The sequence below is a fragment of the Leiobunum rupestre genome, chromosome 6 (assembly GCF_980474605.1).
Source record: "Leiobunum rupestre chromosome 6, qqLeiRupe1.1.hap1, whole genome shotgun sequence".
Classification (NCBI taxonomy): domain Eukaryota; kingdom Metazoa; phylum Arthropoda; class Arachnida; order Opiliones; family Sclerosomatidae; genus Leiobunum; species Leiobunum rupestre.
Window position 1 is genome coordinate 68677050 of NC_143389.1, and position 18306 is coordinate 68695355.

Sequence of the window (18306 nt, forward strand, 5' to 3'; positions counted from 1 at the left end):
AAATATATTGTTAAAAATTACCATAATTTTAGTTGTTGACAAATTTACAAACGACCTAATCAACGCGAGGAGTACTTTTATGTCCCGCCTTTTGGGGCATAATGTAGCTTAAGTATCTGCTTTTGATTTCGACGCTAGCGACATCTGTGGGAAAAAGAGCTACTTCACGTCGAACCAAAACTTACTATAATAACATCTGTCTTAGAAAACTGCTACGATAGAGTCGTTAAGTTTGAACAGAGTCAATGAGCCTAAGTTTGATTCAACTTATTAAAAACACAAAAGTTTCTAAGAGAAAAATTACCAAAGTTTCATAAAAAGAAACTAAGAACAAAATATACTGTACGATTTCTAAGAAGTCCGACTAACGAAATCAGATCGCAAACGTTCTATTGTGCAATAATTGTGGTGTTGATTTGCCTCAACATATGCATTGGTAAGCTAGGTAAAGGAACCTTTTTGATAAACTTCAATTTTCAGATTTGTGGTGCAAGGTGTATACTTTTTGGTTTCTTTAATTAAAATGCTGAAATTATACACTATTCGTATCGTAGTAGCTGCGCTGCTTTAAACAGATCCATCTAATCTTGGCAGGTAATTTTATACTCTGCCCAGCTTTGGTCAACAACCTTCAAACATTGAAGGTCATTTTACTATACAGAATTGTTCCGCTTGTCATGCTATTTTATGATCAGCGCAACTTTGACCAGGATAAAGTTGGATTACTTCTACTGAGTTTTTCTGTGTTTCCCGGCATTCAGCCATTTTACAATAAGTTTCAACTCATCGCAAATATTTTAAGTTTCCCAATAGGTATTTTTTTAAATCGATTGACCGACAAGGTTGTGAAGAAAAGCTATCCTAAAAAAGAGTTCCGGACCTACCAAAAACGCAATAATTTCCGAGAAATGGCTTGGAAAATAATGCTTTTCAATGCATGCAATTGGGCAAAATCGCGGATAGAAGCAAAGTAATTCAATACTCAAAAAGAAAAACGATCGAAACGCATTTTATTTCATTTGTGCTACAGCAAAACGAATAGAAATTCGACGCTGGCAAAAACGATTGCGATCAATTTCTTAATTTGGTTTATATATATACCTGGTTTATTTTTTACGTATAGGCTTAGAAGAATTGCATACCTCTAAAAATATACCTGGATGCGTTATTCCAGTAAATACCACTTACGTTGCTATAAGAAAGTAGGTTTTTCCATAGACAGAACATAATTAATTTTAAATATCAAAACTTATATACTGAAAAGCGTACATTTAATTTAAATGATTTAAACGTAAAATTGCTTAAAAATTCTAATTGAAAAATTATATATTTGGAATATAGAATTTTACTGGAAAATATCGATTTAGGGACATAGTGGAAACGTGACGTCATTAACACTATTGTGGAATTGTTTAAAAGATTCGACGCGGTCGTCAACTAATTTATAATTTGTGGTGTTTAATTGTTATTCTATATTGTTTACCAAATTACGGCATTTGACGCTGTTAAAAGATGTTTGAAAATTCGACGATTAGAACAATTTCATTGTTGACATAATTGTTACCAAATTAGATTTTATGCCAAAAAAATTTTATTTCAAAAGCATTGATATCTTAAAAGACAATATGTGTATTAAGAACAGGAATTAACTTGTTTCAATTCGATAATACATTATTTTGCGAAAGTAAGAAATAATTTTTCATTTATTTCAGATGTAGTATTTTATTTCAGGTCATTGATTTGATTACAATCGAAAAGTACCATTAATTATTGGCTTAAGTATAGCTTTAAGCTCATGACATTTTGTTTAAGCTCAAAGTAAAGTATCTGTCGGTCCACACATTTTCATTTCTGGGTTCCGATTCTGTAAACAATCGAAGTTCTGATTTCGATCGATAATTCGTGTGATTTCAATTACGAAATAATACTATTCTGTAAGCATTTCCAGAAATTATCAATCAGTATAAATGTCGATATGGTAGGTAAATCGAGATCGAAATCAAGTTCTACCATATGTCACGGCACCGAACCACTTTTTCCTATCATCGTGACGTCAGCCGTGACGTAACACTTAGCTCTACGATGCTTAGCTCATGTTTTGTCGTAGGATTGCTACACTTAGAAGATAAGACCTAATGTTTTTGGTTGGAATCGGACACCATCTTGGAAAAGTTGAAATCGGACACCATCTTGGAAAAGGTGAAATCAGACACCATCTTGGAAAATGGCGGATAACACAAAATATAACTCCGTTGATTATAAGCCCACTTAGCTTAATTGGTTTTGGGTTGGTCACGTCCACTAAATTATGTCTAGTGCTTTTGTTCGAAATTCAAAGCCATCCTTATTTGGAAAATGGTGTATCGCATTTTTGGTTCTGTTTTTACCTCTCCGAGGGTACTATGTAACCTAGGAGGGGTATTACAATCACCGTGTTAAACCGCCGTTACGGTGAGCGTCAACGCATTAAGTCGGCGTTGAGTCGGGGTGTCATTTTTTGTTAACGCTCACCGTCGCGACGGTTTTGACTTTACCATAACAAAATTTCCGAGAAGACTGGTTTGTGTTATGTTTACATGCGGTGTATGTTTGTGACGTGTAGTGAGTATGAAGGTTGTGTTTATGTTTTGTCTGTACGGGGTCTGTATTCTCTAACTTCAACGTACTGATTTTGGGACGGACCGAGTGCTGAGAGTTACGGTAAACGTCTCAACGTCCAAATGGCAGGGTTTCCATCAAATGCTCACGGTATTCGTCTTAGTATCAATTTGCGATCGCATCAGGCGGGATTCGAACCCGAATCCTCCTGTATGACAGGCGGCCGTCCTACCACCGATACACGTTATATAAACACGATATACGCATCACTGAAAATTAGAAACTCAGCGGAAGAATACATTAACAGTTGGTATAGTCTAAAGTTGGTTTTTGTTCTATTGATATTTGATATTTGTTTAAGGCAATAACATTTGTAATATTTATTTTAATTATAAAAAAATAATTACTGTTTTTAGGAGAACGCTCTGAATATGGCGAAATATCGTTGAGTGCCGTGTTTAGAAGTTAATACGCCCAAGGTAAAACTCTTCAGAGGAGAGGTATATTTTGGCAAGCTTTCCAACTTGTTAAATATTCGACAGCATCACAATAATACGAAATGGGAATTTGATTTTAATTTGAAATTTAAGAAGTTTAATTTAAAAAATAACATGTAATTTATTTAAATAGAATGTCAAAAATATAGTGGTTTTTACAAACAATTCTAAGGATTTGTGTGTATTAGTCTGACGTACAGTGTAGCCGATGCCGATGCCGCCGTGTCGCGCATATCTCTTCAACGGTTAGGGCTAGAAAAGTCAATGATATCTCGTTCGAATGTACATACATCGCCATTGATAGCCTTTTATAAAGTTTTCAAATCGGAGCCCTAGAAGTTGGGCATTTGCCCAATTTACTATTTTCGGTGGTTTCGCTTTGTGTGGTAGATATTTTATTTAAAATTAAGTCCGATAACAATTAAGTATGACACTGATAGACCTAGTTTTCGGCGTATGACCAGAAGTAACAAGTGTGACACTCAAAGTAACAAATAAGTGTGATCAGAAGTAACAAATAAGTATGAAACTGATTGAACTAGTGTTTGTCGTATAACCAAAAGAAATAAGTGTGACACTTAACGGTTGACTAGTAGTAAAAAATAAGAGTGACACTGATCGAAGGAATCTTCGATGCTTTCAAAGTATGACTAGAAGTAAGAAATAAGTGTGAATATGTATATATGTGTGACCGCAGATATATTTTGGTTGTGATACCGGCGTTGCAGTTTGCTGTGAATAGCTCAAAAAAATTAACACATTAGAAGGATTGTGTGTATTCAATTACATGAAAGTATATTTAGTCTAACCGAAAACAATATCTCTGAGGGTTAACAATCAGTTAAGTAATAATAATAATAATAATTATAATCAGCTAGGCTAATAACCAAATCACCACCTTCGGCCTGATTCATCAAGCGACTTTTAAAGGCATTAATTCAGGTAGCCGGGTTACGATGCGATTATTATGAACATCACGGTTAGAAAAAAGTAGCAGTTGGAAAGGTACCGTAGATTTTGTTCCAGTTTCTGTACCTAGTTTAAATTCCATTGTTAATTTGAATGATTAAAAAAAATAGCCCTACGCATTAAAACTTAAATTTAAAAATACCTTTTTTCGAAGCAAAAATAAAGTATTTATTTAAAAATACGAGACCCGACTAGTTTCGGTAACCATTCGGTTCCATCATCGGGTGAGAATCCAAAAGTTAGAGAGGAGGTTACAGTTTTACAGATTGACAAAGTTAAATCTCATACAACATTTATAAATAAAAAATAAACAAAATAGGGGATAAAAATAAGGGAATAATAATATTTTCCCACAATGCTGCTCTATTAAATACTTAAATATGTTTTCTAAGAGGGGAATTTTATCTTTTAAAAAAATCCCTTCTTTGAAATGCTATTTACTGAAGTTAACTCGTAACCTCCCCTCAAAGTTTCAAATTCTCACCTGTTGATGGTTACCGAAACTATAGTCGTGTTTTAAATCAAATTATTTATTTTCACTACGAAAAGTGGCATTTTTAAACATTTACTAGTAGTATTAACCTATTAAACTAGGTGATGCGGAAAGGTGTGAACTATTTTTTTTTGAAGTAGACTCAATTAGGACTTAAAAAGCACTAACTATTTTAAAAACAAGACGAATGTTTGATCTATACGCGGAGAAATTGTTTTTAGTTGATGTACATACGAAAACCAAGACAATATTTTTCCACTAAAAAGCTGGATCGGGCTATATGTAGCTATTGGTTTTCTTATTGATGAATATTTTGTTTGTTGTTTACTTCTTTAATAACTCGCTGGACAAGTTGATTTGTTATGGCTTATTTAAGCAAACTTATGACGATAAGGTAGGAAAATATGCTTAAAGAATTTTCTCGTCTATAGTTTTCAGACGCGGTTCTGAACGCGTGTGTGGAGTCTTGGCCAAAATTCCAATTCGACTCGGAAGGAGAGTGCGTTGATACGAGGACCATCTACTACACCATGGCGTCCGTGACGCTGTTTTTCCTGCCCATATTTGTCATGTCTACGGCTTATGGTTTAATCATCGTGACTTTGTGGAAGACGCGCCTCCCCGGAGAACTCAACGAATCCAATATCTCGTTGCAGGACCGAGCGAAGAAAAAGGTAACTGACACCGCAATGAAGCTAGAGGCCGAGTGGGGGGGATTTGCTCAAATATATTCGGCCGTTTTGCGGCGTTTGTTTGATCTTTCTCGCCAAGGGCCTAGTTCGGAAATAGCTGAACGTCCTATCCCCGAGGGTGTTGTTAATGGAAGGGAACTTATAAGCTAAAACCCAATTGGACGTTCATCCTACTAAATAGCCGAGTTCATTTCCCCTTCATTTTTTTTCTGGGGACAATAAACGAAATCCCTCAAGGAGCTATTACTGACCTGAAAGATTAATTTTGGACAAATTGTCTTCATCTAATTAGTGGATGTTTTCTTTAGACGGACACTTTGAGCAGTTGCCACCGACACGCCCTCAAAGACGTTTATCTTCAGTATATGCTATGCGCGTGTCGCCATTTCGAAATAATGCGTTTTAGAGTGAATCAAATACAGTGAAAACTGTAGTTTCCACTACCTGAAACTTCCTGCTAGTATCTATTGGTTATTGGTTTTTGCGAAATGTAAACGTAAATGATGTAGTTAACTTTTATTTCGAACCAAATTTAGTTACTTAAAAAACCAACTTAAAAGTTAAGCCTTGGATAAAATTACACAATTATTTCAGTGAAATACTCGCTTTAGTGGTGTGTATAGACGAGGAAAAAACAAGTCAGGGGAATACACTTTCAATTCACTGAATAGCATAAGTGTAGTCAATAATTTTCACAAATTGATTATCCTATTAAACATTTGCTAGTGTCTTAGCAAATGATTATCCCTATATCCGGCGTTTCCTGGCTGCTCTCTTTTCTCCGGTTCGTGTCTCTGGCTATGTATTCTCCTCCTGTTCGCCAAACAATTAATAACGGCACATGTCCATTCAACCATACATTTATGGAGGGCACGTTCCACTTGTACCCACTGGCTACGCCACTGATAACTAAAATCTGTCAAACAAATACGCTCGTTTCGAAAAGAATGCCAAACATGATTACATTGGTTCTATACTTGTTTTTTTTTCAGCTAGGCTAAAACCCAAGGCACCACCTTTGGCCTAAGTCACCAAGCGACTTTTAAAGCCATTAATCCAGGTGGCCAGGTTACAATGCGTAAGAAGGGGGTAGCAAGTCCTTCATGCTACGCTAACTAACTATTACCGTTAACCTAGACAAGTTTTTTATTTCATACTGCTCAGTTTCCCTGGTCTGAACAGAAACTATTTAGAAGAAACAAGATGTCCAGGACATTTAAGTACACACAACCCCGATGTATTAACTATATTTCAAATATTAAATTTATATTTGAACAAATTTCCAATCGTTTAGTACTTTAACTTTTAAACCCAAGAGAAATTTTATCGAAAACCAATATTTCGAGTTACCTGGTTTTGGAAATAAGGTAGTGAAACGTGAACACGTTAATTTAAATTAATTTTTAGGCAAAACGAATTTTTTGAGTTACCTGGTTTTGGAAATAAGGTAGCGAAACGTAAACACGTTAATTTAAATTCATTTTTAGACAATACGAACGAGTTAGATGGCGCCTGTCTAGAGCTCGGCGGAACAGATAAATTAACCGACAAAATTTAAATTATTTATAAAAATTTCGGTTAACTCTTTATTTATGAATATTATTCGCGGTTATAAAACGAATATGCCAAAAATAAGATTTTATTCGGATAATTTTCGGCTATGGAGAAAAACAAATAAAACGGATATTACTTATCCTAACGACGAGCTCTACGCATGTATCAATTGGCACGAAATTCAAATATGACAATAGTGCCTACGCGGGCTGTGGGGTCCCGCGAATTGGCAAAAAATCTCACTTAAAATTAAAAATTCTGAATGCAACCGAAATCGTAGTTCAGAAATGATCAGAACCAACTAAAAATATAATATTCAAACAATTAACTCTTAATTTTAAAAAAGTACGTACATTTTAAGACGAAAATCGCCAAAACTCACTTAAATCGGCAAATACCCCACTTCCGGGGCCCCGATCCCAAAAATTATGAAACGCCCGTTGAGTCTATAATAGTGCCTACCGATTGAGATATCAATCGCCTTTGTACCACTAACGTACCGCGAGGAATCGTGTGTACGGCGGCGGCGGCGGCTACACAGTAGGTGATCGTAATCCACACAAATCCCTAAGGATTGTGTGTAAAAACAGAAAGACAACTAATCTTATAGCTTAAAATACATAATTAAAACCACGATATTATTGCATAAGTTAAAATTAAGGTTTATGATGCCCTAAATACTTTGATATAAATATAAACTTTATTCTTTGAGTTTTTGTTTTGGACGGCACCATATTGCAATAGAAAACTTGCAAAGACAGAGACTAAGCTTTGTAACCAAAGTGTCAATTTTTTTTTAAATTTTCAATAAAAGATTTTTTGTAGGTGGTTCAGATGGTATTCGTGGTCTTGGCGGTGTTCGTCCTCTGTTGGACCCCGTTTCAAATCTTAATTTTGTATTCCATCTACAGTCATTCCAGCGGAGACGACGGCGAGGTAAGTCGATCATTTCATTTTCTATTTATCTGTGCTCATTAATTAAAATGTACCAGTTTTGTTACAACGCATACCCTTAAAAAACGTAGTCTTTATACTAGGTTAGTCCATAGAGGAATAGCCCTGGAGTCGTATTGATAGTTCTGATTGGGCTAAGCACTGACGTTCCTCTTCAGAAATCGCGTAAAGGGGGATGTTGAAACGGGGGGTATGTCGAGGTAGACTTTTATCTATTCCTCCATGGTTAGTCTTAATATTAAACTTACCAACTACTGGTAAATACCATTTCGGCTGTCCCATGGCAAAACCTTTTAACCAACACGATCGTAATTTTGAGATATTTGACTTTTTCAAAACCTAAGTTCTAAGATTTTAACGTGGTTTTTAATGCGAAAATTATAAAATCCAAAACCATTTTTTAAGTCATAAATAGTTAAATTTTTATGACTTTTACCTGAAACTTTTACAGTACTTTTGTACATGCCTTAAAAATACTGATGCGTAAAAATCTAATTTTTCAAAAATTTGTTGGTTACAAGGTTTTGCCATGGGGCAGCCGATTTACATAAAATATATTCTTTATAAAGATACAGGTCTTATCAAAAGTATCATAAGTAAATAAACTGATCCATATCGTCTACCGAGACCAATTTGTTGCTACCATCCGTTCTTTTCCTTTTGGACGCTGGCGTGAAAATATAAAATTCTCTAGTGCATTTTCTCTAGAGAATAGCAACCCTTGGATATTAGGTTTCTTTGAACTTGCTTCCCTCGAGGACAATACCCCTGCGAGTATTCGGGAGAAAATCCCCTACCGGTATATTGAACAGAATTAAGGCTTACAAATAGGTTGGCAAATATAATTGTAAATACTAATATTATTAATATCTATGATATTACTATTTGAATTTGATTCATTTCAGTTACCCCAGTGGTTCAAGAACACCAATTTCTACGCTACATTCATGGCCTATTTCAACAGTTCCCTAAATCCGATCATCTACGGAGGATTTAATAAGAGTTTCCGACAAAACATGTGGGCAGTTTGGCACTGCGCTTGGAACAGATATTCTTTACAAAGACCAAGTATTTCAATTTTATATAATTTTCGATATATCCTACACAGCCGCTTAACATGTGGAGGTTTCGTTCATCATCATTCGATTAAAAGCTATTAAAATAAGCCAATGACAGAAGGTTTCGCTTACACCGATTTTGATGAAACTCAGGGGTTAGGTAGACCTTATGGTAGTATGAAAATTGCCAATGGGAAAAGTTGCAATGGGCTTTAATTTTCCTATGGCAACTGAAAATGTTTTTGATCTCTCAAAACAAAAAAATCTCCATTTAAAAAAGTATGGGATTTTCTCGGTTGATCAGGGTACTTAATTACTTAAAGAATTTGAAAAAATTAAATTTTCAAAACTTACCCAAAAAGATGAATTTGACTATTTTGGGTAAAATTGATCAAGGATTTTGGGTAAAATTGATCAATTTTGGTTAAATTTTAACAAAATTTGGGTAACCGAGAAAATCCCATGCTTTTTTAAATGGAGAGGTCAAAACATTTTCGGTTGCCATAGGTAAACAAAAGTCCATTGCAACTTTTCCTTTTGGCAATTTTCATACTACCATAAGGTCTTCCTAACCGCCGAGTTTTAACAAAATCGGTGATAACCACCTCGGGTAGTCTCTTTGTTAGTAAAGCTACTTAATAACTTCATCAAGCGAACCGCGAAGCTAGGCTAGAATGGTACTTATTGTTCCCTCACCAAATTTCTCAGGCTGAATAAGTATCGAATGAATGAAAATTTATAACCCTTTGCTCTAGCAAGAAGTTATAGTCGTTTCCATAACGCTCTCTCCCAACGGTGCGATATATTTTCATTATGGGGAAATTGCCACTACCTATTTATTATTGAAACGCCTATATAGTCGAGATCCCCCACCAAATTCTAGTGCCGGGGAAACGATTTTATTTAGCTTTGCTTTCGCTTCAGACCAAACCACCACTGCCTAGTATCGCTATTAGGTCAAAATTAGTATATGCAATTTAAGGTAGTATTAAAGTACTGTTTTTAAACCATTTTTGAAATTTTGGTAGCATTTAAACTTAATCTTCAAAAGCTTTTTTTTTGAAAAATTTTGAATTTAAAACTACTTTGGGAGTTTTTAAAACTGTTTAAAGAACATTAAATAAAGTTTGAAATGAATTTTTGGGGCGTCTTTGAAATTGGTGTAATTTAAAATTATACTTTTAAACTGTTTCTGTTTTATTTTAAAAACTGTTATCAAAATGATTTACTTTTAAGGGAAGCAAGTTAGGCCAACAATTTAACTTTCCGCATAAAATATGCAGAAACTACGTACACCATTTGTTTTAGCAAAGTTGGTTTAAGGAAAGTAATAGTAGTAACATAATTTATTTTTGTTGAAATTATAAAAACTTGGAAATTCAACTAAATCCTGGTTACTATTTAGAAAACATAGAATCGAAATCAAATTGTAATGCTATAAATGAAATTGTTTTTTTATTTTTAAAAATCGCTTTGATTTGGATAACTAGTTTTCGAAACCCGCGTGAGAAATCGTTTCGTGTTGGTTCGGGAAGCAACTCATCCAAGTCAGTTCGCTTAGAATCGCTTTCAAAACGACAAGGTGGGGATGTAAATTGCTCGTATTTTCAAAAATAATGCGAACCAAATTCTAAATAATGTCAAATAATATTACTGTAAGCATAGTATAGCGATTAACTAATTGTTTTGGGATACATTTTAGTATTTTAAAAATTCTAGTCATAATTTGGAATGATGTACCTATACATATAACGTCTGTTTTAGTATTGTTCAAACGACGTTTTTAGTTCTTCGTGTACTCTGGGTTAGCGAAAGGAGGCAATTTGTGAAAATTCGATTGCAAACGTACTTGATTGCGTCATCCGGTGATCTGAAAGCGCGCTGAAATGATTTTAAAGAATGTTTCTCCTCGATCTTCGAGGTACTCCCGACCATTGAATTGGGAATAATACTGCTAGAATTACAATTACCATTACGGTTGCCATGGTTACGCGGGACCTGTTCTGAGAAGACTGTACGATATTCATCTTTATAATTGGGCGGTAGCGCCATCTATATTTTGTAAAGTTATATGATTCGCGCAAAAATTCAATTGCAATATAGTTGCCACCACTAGAGACAGATGCCGCCACGGTTGAACGATATAGTTTAAAAGGTCTCCATGTTGAACGAAATTGGTCCCGCGCTAGCCAGATTTATTTGTACCTCTATTTATTCCCAACTCAGTGCTCCCGACGATAGAATGACTAATCTTCAAGTTGGAAAAAAATAACCCAACCGAAGTTAAACCACCAGTTGACTAGCTGATACATTTCGATTGTTACCTATTGAAATCTATGATGTAAAAATAACATTTTATAGAAAAAATATGAATTGCTTCACTTACAAGGAGACGACCCCGAGGTGTAACCCACCGATTTTGCTTAAACTCGGTGAATTAGTAGACCTTAACGTAACTTCAAAATTCCCAAAGGTAAAAGTTACGCTGGGCTTTCGTTTTGCCATGCAACCGAAAAGGTTTTTGACAACACCAAAACCAAAATTCTCTATGTGATTTAACATGGGAAAAATAACATATTTCAATAGTCCCCCCTATGAAAAAACAAAGAAATTTCAAAAAATTAAAATTAAAAAAAATAATTAAATTGGGAAAATTTTTGTATTTTTGGGTAAGAGAGACTATTTATGGGTGAATTGGTACGTCGTTGGGGACCCTCGAAATATGTGATTTTCCCATGTTAAATCACATAGAGAAACTTGGATTTGGCGTTGTCAAAAAAAATTTCGGTTGCCATGGCAAAACGAAAGCCCAGCGTAACTTTTCCCTTTGGGAATTTTGAAGTTACGTTCAGGTCTACTTATTCACCGAGTTTAAGCCAAATCTGTGGGTTACACCTCGGGTCGACTCCTTGTTAATAAGCAGGATATTTTATTGAAAACGAAATAGCAAAATAGTCGCCAACCGAAGCGATGTGAACAAAACCTCTTGCCTAACATCAGTTGAGTTTTCATTTTAGCATTTCGACGAAATCAATTGTCTCAGACTTTGGTTTGATCCGAAAACTTTCGGGATTTGAAAGCGCAAACGAAATCGCTCGGTATTTTGAATATCTTTGGCACGAAAGGGTTTCTAGAATTTGAAATAAATCCTGAGAACTGTTTCGTAATAATCGAAAAGTTTTTTTTATTAAAAATGGCGCTTTTTCAATTGTTTGGCAATTTGTGAAACCCAATTGTCTTTTTTTTTCCATTTAACCCCGATGCGCAGCTGGATCTCGGAGGTCTCGAAACACCTTCACGTCCGCCATCACCTTCAGCCCATCCCAAGGGAAGAACAGCCGCCTGAAGAACGGGAGCGGATTTATGGACCGACACGACACTCTCGTGTTAAATACTCGCGATGAAAAACTCCGCGAGTTCAGAGCGAAAAGACCCCTGAAGGAACATTCGATCGACTCCGAAGAAGTTTTTCTTTGATGCGAGATTGCGACGCTGGAGAAAAGTATTATATTTATTGTTCACTTTGTACTGGCTTGGCATTTTTCAATGCTTTATACGTGGCTTTATCGTTTTACGGTGATGTAAAATAAAATTCATATTCGAACCCATAGAGTAATAAAGAATGTTAACATGTAGATTTCTCACATTTTACATACTATTTACATGACTATTATTATGTTTTTACTAATATAGGAAGGTTTTTCCCGTAGATTAACTATTTAAACAAGAAAGCTGCATTTAAAGCAATATTACTATTTCCATACCATTGCTGTCGCAATATTACTATTTCCATAACATTTCTGTTACAATATTACCATTTCCATAACATTTCTGTTACAATATAACCATTTCTATACCATTTCTGTTACAATATTACCATTTCCATAACATTTCTGTTACAATATAACCATTTCTATACCATTTCTGTTACAATATTACCATTTCTATACCATTTCTGTTACAATATTACCATTTCCATAATAATACAATACTGTGGCAAAATCACTATTTTCCTACCATAAATGTCGCAATATTACAAATTGCATACCATTTCCGTTGCAATATTACAATTCCATACCATTACCGTGGCAATATTACCATTTCCATACCATTACGGTCGCAATATTAATAGTACCATTTCATTACCATTTCGATACCATTGCCGTGGAAATATTACAAATTGCATACCATTATCGTTGCAATATTACTATTTCCATACCATTACCGTGCTAATATTAATATTTACATTTCATTACCATTGTAATATTACCATTTGCATACCATTACCATTGTAATATTATCATTTGCATACCATTACCGTTGCAATATTACCACTTCCATACCATTTCTGTGAAAATATTACCAGTTCCATACCACTGCCGTGGAAATATTACCACTTCCATACCATTGCCGTGAAAATATTACAATTTCCATTCACTGCTGTGGAAATATTACCATTTCCATACCATTGCCGTGAAAATATTACAATTTCCATTCACTGCTGTGGAAATATTACCATTTCCATACCATTGTCGTGTAAATATTACCATTTAAATACCATTAACTTTGCAATATTACCATTTAAATACCATTAACTTTGCAATATTACCATTTCTATACCATTACCGTTGATACGTTTTCTTAAATCCGTTAACGTTACTTTATTTCCAATCACATTTTTCCATTCTCAATAATTACTTACCTATAATTTCCAAAACTTACCACTTTCAGTCTAAAATTAGTTAAGTTTTCTTACAATGATATATTTATTTCCATCCGTTACTGATCCCTGTAAGAGAAAAGAATCTAAAAGCCGGCCATAATCTCCGTTATTTCAATTTAAATAGAATTGGAAATTTCCAGATCACCAAATTTCCAATTTCTGTTCTCTAGTATCGTTATACGTGATCTGGTAAATAAACAACCCATTGCTTTCTTTTGACTTTCTTCGTTATGTTGCTTTTTTGTGTCTGCCCATGGACACTGTATTCCCAACCGGACGGGAAAAGCTGTAGCTTCCATTATACAAAATCACCTGCCGCCGCCACCGTCTCTCTGTAAAGGGGGAGGTTAAAGAATTTCGAAAGTTTCGGGCTGTCAAGGCCATATAATTCATCACGTGGTCGACAAAATGTTCCGTTTGAAATGGGGGTTTACATTCTTTCGAATGACCTTGACGGCCCTGCGAATCGAGTACGGACGACTATTTCAGCTAATACGAAGTAAGACGGAAACGGACAGTGAGGGGGTACCTCTTTTAGGCTGCTTTTCCCGTACGATTAGAGATACAGCGTCCATGGTCTGCCAAGGGTTTGAAGCCTTCCTGGTGTAATTGAGAATTGATGCAAAGTGACGAATGATCGCTCTGCGCCCACACAATCGTTAAAACGCTCTCTGTTCCGTGTTCTCTTTCATTGCGTGTCGCTCTTATTTCCTTTCGCGCCATAAAAACAATCAACTTCTATAGGTAGGCCAGGCTTATCCGTAACCTATTGTGTGCCTAACTTGTTATTGCTCTTGGCCAGCTATCGAAATGTACGTTAGGCAACAGATTTAGCACCTTTTATTACGAACCCAAAGCAAATCCTCGAAGAAAATAAACTTCCCTGCCTAACCACGTACTCCAAAGACTAAGGAAATGTTTGTAAACATACAGCAACAATTTGTCTGAATCCCATGGGGGTTTATCTGCCGGGATTGGGCACTGGGCGCAGGAAAAAAGAGAAATATTATTTCACTAATAGATTAGAAAAAATTATAATTTTTATTGAAAATGTATTTCGTCGTTTTAGGTGTTTTCACATTGCACAAATGAATTAGGACTGATTATATCTTGAAACGGAACTTTGGAAGTTCTTTAGACTTACAGTGATACCTCTGGAGGTGGTTATCTTTATTTTTCCCAAAACTAAACCGTTAAGTAAGGGCTATTGTTTTGCTTGCCATGACATCCGAAAATGTTTTTGACAACTACAAACCCAATTTTCGGTAAAAATTTCAAGTAAATATGGAAAATTCGAGTATAATAACTAAAGTCTGTGATCTTAAAACCTGCCATTTTCATATATTAAATCCCACAGTTAATATGTTCATTTTTAGTTGCTAAAAACTTTTTTCCTTTGCCTCATGTTACATTGGAGGGACACTTATCCAGATTGAAAACCAGTTCTTCCCCAACGTGTTTCTATTAAAAGACACTAGATGGCCACCAGAATCTATTCCCATAATTTGTTTTCATCGAATATATATATATATAGAAGTAAAATGAGTTTGAATACAAAAACAAGTCATTTTAATTTATTGGTACGATTTTAATTATTTAATCTAAAGATATAAATGTCATTAAAATTCTAAAGGAATGGTTTTAAAATTGTCTAATATTGTAGCTAATATGGCACATTGGTCCAGGAACGCTTATTGCACGGACGCTCTCAAGAAAAATAGGTTAGAAGCTCAAAGATTCAACCAGCAGTAGATTCCTAAAAGACTGGTGTCATATCGACTGGCGTTTGAGTCTGTAGATAGACGGCTAAAAGAAATACAAGAAATTTGTATCTTTAAATTTACTAATTAAAATCGTATCAATAAATTAAAATGGCCTGTATTTGTCTTTAAACTCATTTTACTTCTAAAAGGACATTAATGAACTTTTGCCACTTGTTATTAAAGTTTCTCGCCTCACGGATAAAAAAACAATTGATAGTTTAAAGAAAACAATTTGCTTCAAGGAAGAATATTGTTTGCCAGATTTAAGGCTGTGTCCGGGTTTTGAGGTAGTTTTTTGGGAGCCCATATCTCTGAAACGAAGCACTTTAGGACCCATGTTTACTAGACATTTTTTACTCATAGAGACCCATAGAATGCATATATAAAGTTTCGGTACTTTATCCGTAACACCCTGTATATATAACAAGATATTTGTTATTTATGATATATATGACATGCGAGATATATATAGGATGTCTTTTTTTGTTCTGTCTGGGCATTATGTCTATTATGGGAACGCATAAAATCCAAATGGTTAGCAAAATTGGAAATTTATTCACGTTTTAAAAAACATATTTTTTTGGCAGGAAGGTGCTAGACAAAAAATTCTAATTATAAAGTTGCAGAACTTACAAATAAAAAAAGACCAATTTTTAACGAAGATACGAGGTGATGAAAAAAACAAGTTGTCCATATGGGACAATAGAAAGTTTTGAGCACAAATTAATAAAATGTCTTAAAAAAAGTTTTTGCATGTGATATATCGAAATGTAAAAAAATCTGAGACCTATAGTGAAACATTTTAAGTTACTTTTGCACAAAAGTCGGTTGTCAAGTACTATTTAATTGGAAATCTTTAAGTTTTGAGCCATTCTCTAATATTTTTTAAGTAATCAACAAATATGCCACTTTATGGTCGATTTATCTAACACCTTTCTCGGAGTTGTTCGAGACTTCGACAACTACGGAAAAGTCAATCTTAGGTTCCGTGGACACGGTCGCCAAAACCTCAACGTGGAAGAAATCTTTCTAGCCTACTTTGCTGCATAAGTACTTAAAAAGTACTTATTTACAGTTTCAGATCACAATAAGTAAAAACTAGACTAATTTTGTTGATATCCTTGCTTGGAGTATGATGCCAGAGCTTAAAAGAATTAATTTTTTTTATCTTACAGTAACAACTGTAACTTTTATAACACATGTGTGATACCTATCTTTAGCAAGCTTTTGATCTATTTCGTCTAAAGAAAATGGCCGTCTTACAGTTATTCAAAAAACATTTAACTACAGATATAATAACAAAATCAGCGCTCTTTAAGAAGAAACGATTGATAATCTGGCATAAGCTTAAGTACTCTAGTGGCGATAATTGTAGCCCATAAACTTTCAATGACATTATTTAATTTCGATATTTTAAATTAAACCCAAAACAACTTATTAAATTTCGCATTACTCCGTTTTGACCTAAAAGACACTGCGTTGAGTTTGCAAGTTTTCTCCCCACTGGCTTAAGGGGTTATCCCCCGAGCTTTTCGATTTCACCTTCCATAAAAAATTGTAGAGATTAACGGTACCACCACCCTCCTACCGGCCACCTGAATTAATGACTTTAAAAGTCGCTTGGTGTCTTAGGCCTAGGGTGGTACCTTGGGTATTAGCCTAGCTGATTATTATGCTCCATCGTAAATGTTCTGATATTATTGTACGAATAAACTTTAAAATTAACAGATTTAAAGGCAATTTTTTAAATTCGCGCACAAAATTGGCTTTTGCTTCTCCATATGAACAACTTGTTTTTTCCATCACCTCGTATCTTCGTTAACCATTTTGTCTTTTTCAATTGAATTTTTTCTTTGTAACTCTAACTCTTGTAGCTTTTGAGAAAAATGCCCAGTCAGAGAAAAAAAGACACCCTGTATTTATATATGACATGGAAGATATATATTTATTTATGTATATGATATATATGAGTACAACTTACAAGATAGCTGTTATAAATAATATATATGATATATATCATATACAAGATATATTTTAAAAATAATGTATATGATATATATCATATACAAGATATAGGTTATAAATAATATATATGATATAATATCATATACAAGATATAAGTTATAAATACTATATATGATATATATCATATACAAGAAATGTTGTAAATAATATATATGATATATATCATATACAAGATATATGTTATAAATAATATATATAATATATGACATACAAGTAATGTATGTTGTGTATGCCATACATGTTAAAATAATATATATGTTATACAAGATATTTGTTATATATGATATGCAGCAAGTTTAAAATTGCTCGATCAGACCGTTTTTCTCAAAAGCTTTAAAAGTTAGAATTATGAAATTTTCAGTGTGTGTAAAAACGTTAAAGATGAATTTCCGAAAACCATCATTTTGTCATTTTGTCGAATTTTTGTTACTTTTGTAAACTTTCGCATTAAAACAAAGTTCCTTGAATTTTCCTTAAGCAAAATAATACAATCGCCAAAGCTTAGACTATGTAGGCTAAAGCTTGTATTTAAATATTAGTTGAGCCATCTAATTTAACTGGATTCTTTTAACATTGTGGATTTAGTACCTTTGTGTCCCCATTGAGGACTTTTTAAAGGTTTATTCATGAAGGAAAAAATAGAAAGTTGACTACGCCTTTAAGGTAGGTCGTGTGGTTTTAAAATGGCAGTTCGCAAGTAAAATGACGTTTTAAAAAATTAAAAATTTGAACTAGAGGATGATACAGTTTTAAACGTTCCAGCAACGTTGCCTAAATTGAAAGAGCAGATAAAATTTACGTTCAGAATAATTAACGAATTTTTGAAGTGCTGCCTAGTTCTTTACAGAAAAAATGGGAAGTCGACTCTGCAGTTCAAAATGAATTAGTACGCAGGCTTTAGCCTAAACAGCTGTATTAATTTGTTTGAGTAATATTTAAGGAGCTTGATTTTTAATACGAAAGTTTAAAAAACAATTCCA

The 18306-nt window shown here is 34.2% G+C and overlaps 1 protein-coding gene across 1 annotated transcript in view; it reads left to right on the forward strand.

Annotated features, from left to right (window-relative positions):
* Nucleotides 1-12414, forward strand: part of LOC149943280 (QRFP-like peptide receptor) — a 33430-nt gene extending 21016 nt beyond the window's left edge. Inside the window, exons 3-6 of the mRNA XM_090177664.1 lie at nt 4989-5231; nt 7629-7739; nt 8663-8825; nt 12084-12414. Coding sequence (XP_090033790.1) covers nt 4989-5231; nt 7629-7739; nt 8663-8825; nt 12084-12292 — 726 coding nt within the window. The 3' untranslated portion in view covers nt 12293-12414. The remainder of the gene's footprint in view (nt 1-4988; nt 5232-7628; nt 7740-8662; nt 8826-12083) is intronic.
* The last annotated feature ends 5892 nt before the right edge of the window (nt 12415-18306 follow it).